Source organism: Bombus pyrosoma, linkage group LG8 (assembly GCF_014825855.1).
Source record: "Bombus pyrosoma isolate SC7728 linkage group LG8, ASM1482585v1, whole genome shotgun sequence".
NCBI lineage: Eukaryota > Metazoa > Arthropoda > Insecta > Hymenoptera > Apidae > Bombus > Bombus pyrosoma.
The window spans coordinates 1917565-1923564 of NC_057777.1; the positions used below are offsets into that span (position 1 = coordinate 1917565).

Here is a 6000-nt window from a genome sequence, read left to right on the forward strand (position 1 = left end):
CGAAGGATTATTCCCTTGGGTGCAGCGACTGGCCGTGACACGAATGTCAATGTGTCTGTTAATGCGAGTGGCCGGCGCGGTTGTTCGTGCGTTTAAACATAGGCGAGGAGCACGTAACGTAATAGGCACGCGGCCCGGTGAAAGCCGCTGGGGTTCTTACGATACGCACGGCCCTCGTGCCATTATGCACCATAACGATTATGGTCGCGCCATATTCTATCGCCAGTTCTCTCCTGCTCGTCGACTCTCGCGATATTCCACGTTCAAACCGAGTGAAATCCCGCGAAACTGCCAGCCTCTTTTAACCCAAATCAATCCGCACCCCTACTTCCTTTACGAAGCAAGGGAGCAAGTGATTTCGTCGCGCGGAGGTCGCGGTCCGATTTTTCATCGGATTATGAATCGTCTGTGAAAGGTAGCTGGTATACGACGCGTTAAATCGGCGTTGTTCGTCCTGGGACACGAACGTATACGGAACGACGAGCAAGTCTGGTCTTGAAGATAACGCGTAAGGTACATCTCTATGGTATACTGGACGTTTTAGCAGAGAATGGTTAATCGGTTATAAAATTAGCGAGGAAAATTGCTGGATGTTAGTGGACGAAAAAACGACAAATACGATGATAGTAATATTTGTTGAAAAAGAGGTGCACAAAATGGAGAAAATCGTACGTCGCCGGGGTTCTGGCGTTAATACTATTATTAGCTCGGTTGGTTAGCCTAGGAAGAGATTCATTAGACAGAGTACTGGAATAGACTGGATGGATAGAAGAGTAAGAAGCAAGGTGGAAGCTGGTTTGTTAATGATAGCGTGGGTAGAGGCAAGTTAAGTAATTGGAATAACGAAGTGGAAGCTACTTTGTTGTAAACCGCGAGTAAAGCTACGTGTTAGAATTTCTAACACGACGACTTTCGCGGTTATTAGAGAACACGATGTTCGTGATAAGATAGCGGTACGCGAAAGTACCGGGCCATAGAGATCTATCGTTACAGTTACTGGAAATTAATTAACCCTGTAAATATATCTTTCGTTGTTCCACTGATCTCTCGCGGAATTTATAAGCGCGAAAAGAAACGATATTTCGTTAAAAATGTTTCCTTTGTCAGAGGAACAGATCGTCTAGGCTCTAAGGAAACCGTGGTAAGCTGAACTCTAATAACGGGTTAAACTCGAGTCGTAGGCTAAACTCTAAATAGATCATCATTATCACAGGCTTGGGACGTAATAACGATTCAGAGCAGAATGATAATTTCCGTTTCAGAGAACGGTAACCTGAGGGCTCACTATACAAAAACGACGGTACGCGCCGGGGAAGTTCTGCGACTGGCCGCGGTTTTCCAAGACACGCGGAGGGCACCGGTTTCCAGTGGTATTTCCGGTGTCGTTAGTGGTGTCCCGGAGGGCAAGAGTTCAAGGTCGTCGGAACGAGATCAGTACGCGCAGTGCCTGGATTCTCACGGCCACGAGTTGTTCGCGCCGCTTTCCGCCAGAGGAGAATTCTACGCGACTTGTCAAAGCGGAAGCCTCGACACCGGAAGCGACGCCGTGCTCTACAGGGTTCATCAGCTTGCCAGAAGGGATCTTCCCCTTAGGGTAAGCTCAAGCAAAATATTTTCTTGGAAAAAGTGGATAGCGAGTTTCGTTCGATCGTCGCAAGAATCGCAAAGCTTGCGACGCCTAATAACGATCGAGTTCGGAAATTTCCATCGATAGGTACGGCTGGTTGCCGGACCCTTGCCGATACCACTGCCACGAGATTACAGCGGACTGATGCAGCTGGAAGGTGCAACGAGGGGTCCCATAGTGTTAGGATGCGCGGTACCTCTAATGCCCGAGAGGCCTGTACCAAATTCCACGGTCCCCGAGCTACTCGAACTCGTTGCCACAGGGCCAACGGCGCCCCGAGTGAAAAGGGCGCGATTAGGCTGCCCTTCCGAAGCACGGTTACTGGCGTCGCCAAAGATGCAACGGTTACTTTCGGCTTGCAGGTAAAAATCCACCTGACAAGGATCCAACAAGGATCGTCTCTTTGCTTTGTATCGTTCTTTCTCTCGTCTCTGTCGCAAATATCTTCGACGATTCATATCATGGTGAATTTTCGTTCGAAATTGCAGAAGAGCGCTCGACCAGAGAGCAACGGAACCACGCGTGGCGCCCCCGAAGCCGCCCTGCAGCGGCGGCCAATTAAAAGAACTGCATCTGAAGGAGATCAAATCCAAGCCAGAAGCGAAACCGATTCTTCAGAGTCTAAAGGAGGGGCTGGAGCACATTAAACGAACGACCATCAGGGATCGTAGCAACAGTCGAGCGAGTAGCAACAACCACAGCTTCCTCGACCGGATCTCGAGGATAGCTCAGGGTGGCAGAAGCAGGAATCCAGCCAAGAAATCGGCCTCGTTCACGTTCGCTGTTCGGCCGGAAATCGGCATGAGGTCCGAGAGATACGCCAGCCTCGAGTCAGAAACGAATCTACTGCAAGCATCCCCATCCTCGAGACAGCAAGTTCAACGATCGGTTTCTACCAGTGTGTTGGAGGTTCAGACTCAACAGGACCTCGATCCTCCGTATTCCAAGGTCAGGGACAGTTTAACTCCATTACCATCAACGCCGCCATCGAAGACAGAGGAGATCTATGCGGAGATTTGCGAGCCTACGAACGTTAGTTCTCCGGAAGAGAAACCTCCTCCTCCTCCGCCTCCAGGAGGGAAGAACGGGACCAGAGAGAAAGACAGAGGTTACGTAAAGCTGGCGTTGCCTCAATCCGAAGTGTCCGATTTGAACGCCGGTGACGAGGAGGAAGGAATTTACAACACCGTCTGCTGATCGTCAACGATTCGAACGAGATATCGCGCGATCGAGAAAAAGAAATCGTGTACGACCAGTGACTAAGAGACATTTACGGTTCGACGTGATGGGAATGCAATTTCTGGTGTCGATGGTTCACGCTGCTCGAAATAATCGAGCGTTCGCTCGTACCGAATCGAGAAAGGAATTGCTTAGCGTAGAATTTTGATATCGAGAAGCGCTAAAGAGAAACGAGGTAGGTACAAATATCGAGAAATAATAAAATACTTGTTTGATTCTGGCCGCATTCTAGGATATAACGAACGCGTGTATCGGTTCATCGATCTATCTGTAATCTCTGGATCGATCTTAAAACTACTAAATCGAAAGTCACTGTCGAGTTTTCATTGCGTAAAAAACGAAACTAAAAGAGGAATAGTGCAGAGGAACATCCTGCTAATTATAATTTCCCTCCTGCGAGATAAACAACCTGTTCTTGAACGGAACGATCTATCGAAAAGCTCGACATGTAAACAGGATCAGAGTCTCCGATGCACCTGGTAAAAATCGATCGACGATAGTCGCTAAACGACTAACAACAGCCGGCAGGCACATCACGAGATTTCCAATCACAACGGAACGCATAAAATTTCAATTTCTACCGCGACCGATGCCTAAATCGATCGATCTCCAACGAGCCGAGCGAGCGACGTTCTAATTGTATCGAGCAGGTTGGATCGCGATTCGCGACGAATCGTTAGGATGGTCGCGCGGATTCTCGATCGCCAGGACTCGTCGACACATTCATTAACACACGGCGGACATTAACCATGGACACGCATCGAGCGCAGTCGTTGGTAGTCCATTGACGGGGATAACGTGCCACTTCCTGGGTCGGACCGGAGAACCGTTGGGGCAGAAACGCCGCTGCGGCGCACCGGCGGAATTTACAACGCCATTTGCCCAAGAAATTATCCTCCCGGCGTCTTTTTCTCCCCTTTTTCCGCGGCCAGAGAGCGGCGGCGTCCTCCACGGGGAACCGGACGGAAGATTTACAAGGCTGTTGACCGGGGAAAATGATCGCGTAATTGCGGTCCCACGTGTGCGCAGCGGATGTAGCGGGTCTGGTCGGGACGCCGTGCCACTTCCGGTACACCGAGGAATCTGTGCTGTGACCGATCGATATTATTAGAAGCGACCGATGACCCGTATTCCACGATCGACACGGTGTTTCGCGTGCGCGTCACCGGTGAGGTTCGATGATTTCGTCGGTTGTGATCTATGTTTCGATTCGAAAAGGACTGCGGTGGACGGAGCGAAAGATAACAAAGTTACGGAAGAAATAGTTCCTTCTTACATGGATGCGTGCGGACGACTTATCTTGCGACGTTTATATTTTAGAAACGAATCGTTTTGACGCTTGAAGAAGAGAAAAAGGATGAGAGGCGTTGCGAACATTTTTGTACAGCTGTTGGTAACGTTTCGGCGTATGACGATGGTTGCGACGACGACCAGCGTTTTGTACATTTGTTCATACTTCGCGTACTAATTGCGAGCGCTCACGAGAAACGATTTGTAATTTTCTTACTGTATAGTTATTATTTTAAAATACACTGATTTCCAGTTAACACGTGTGATCTTCTATTTTTAGTCGTAGAGAGTGAGATAATACCTGTCACCGATTACAACGGCATCCGAAACGTTCCGACTTCTCGCTACACGTACGAGTAAACTGATCGAATGCTTTAACATCCGCGGTACACGGCGAAATCTATCGATTAATCGTTATTACCGCAATTTTCCTTTGAAAATAAAGTTTTCCGTTGAAAGAAATAAATCATGTGGAGAACAGTCGTATCTGATTAGCTTTGAAAGTTGCACGTTAATTAGGGATAATTTTGAATAGATAATGTTGTAAAGGTACGTGGACTAGAAAAACCGTGAAAAATACGTAATAATAGCGTTACTGATGAAGAGAGTAATTTTTTACTATATCCGGTTTCAATTACGTGTCATTAGCCTTTCGTTCCTATCATAATAGAGCATGTCTGTTGATTTATGGTACATCCAACCAGGATATATCATTTGCGCGCGACTCTTTTGCGACAGAAGCAAAACCATTTGTTACGCTTGGCAATAACGTTTCATCCGCACGATTTAATGTAATATAATTCGAGATCTGCTCGTAGAAAAGAAATTGAAAATTCTATTCCGACTAATATCTCTGAAAATCTATTCTCGTCGCACGTAGCAATCACGACGCGCCGCGTCATCAATTGCGTCCAATAATCGCCGGATAAGATCTTCGTGAGTTGTTCATTCGAGAAAAATCCTACGGATCCTGACCCGCATCGGATGCTCCATATCGTCGAAATTCCCAGTAGAGAGCATTAGCTCGAAAACGGGCAGAAAATCCAAGTCCAGACCAGCCTGCTTCTTGCTTCCAACAATTTTCTTCGCGACGATCGTATCGAGCAACGAAATCGTCGAAGAATAAATTCCGCTGACGAACAGTTCTTCGGCGGATCGTGAAGGAGCCTGAACGTTCCGGGAAAAGAAAATTAGCAACGTCTTAGGAAGGTCTAGGTCGTCGAAATCGGTCGGAGTAGACGATGGGCGAGGATTCGTCTACTAACCCCATTATACAGAGTGACTGGTTGCCTGTTCGTGGAAGAACGACGAGGGGGAGTTTCGTGGGTTCGCACGACCGACCGTTGCCTTTAAACGTGTGGTTAGGCGAATGTAAAAAACGCTTCGAGGAAAGTAGGAAGCCACGTATGCCAGGAATACGAACGAAAAAGTCCACGAGGAACAGGATCCTGTCACGCTCGAAAATCCCTAACAGGCATAATCTTCTCCCTTCCTGATGGTTTCTGTGTCTACGAACGCGGATTCTTCGTGGCGTTTCGCGTAACACGGAATGCCCGAATAAATGAAAGAAGAGCACGTTTTGTCAGTGCTGTTGGCTCTTAATTAAACGACGCGTCGTATAACGATGATCGTCGTTCGATAGACGTGTTCTTTGACGTTTAAACGAGTAATAATATAAATGGTTTCGGTTGAATTTAGATTAGATGGATAAAAGAAGGACCTGCAAATTCAATTGCTCGTTAGTTTCGCTTCCGAACTAATTATTATACCCGATAATACAAAGTCGTGAAAATCTCTTACGCGTGTTATTTATCCAGCTAGTGCAGATCTCCTTTGATCCATCG

General features: G+C 47.5%; 1 protein-coding gene across 6 annotated transcripts in view; it reads left to right on the top strand.

The window, feature by feature from the left end:
* Positions 1-4413, top strand: part of LOC122570348 — a 45816-nt gene extending 41403 nt beyond the window's left edge. For 5 of the 6 annotated variants that reach the window (XM_043732534.1, XM_043732537.1, XM_043732533.1 and 2 more), the window contains 3 exons: positions 1263-1594; positions 1715-1989; positions 2116-4413. In XM_043732534.1, the coding sequence (XP_043588469.1) occupies positions 1263-1594; positions 1715-1989; positions 2116-2824 (1316 nt within the window). In that variant the 3' untranslated portion in view covers positions 2825-4413. The remainder of the gene's footprint in view (positions 1-1262; positions 1595-1714; positions 1990-2115) is intronic. The other variant, XR_006317796.1, reaches the window with a different exon arrangement.
* The last annotated feature ends 1587 nt before the right edge of the window (positions 4414-6000 follow it).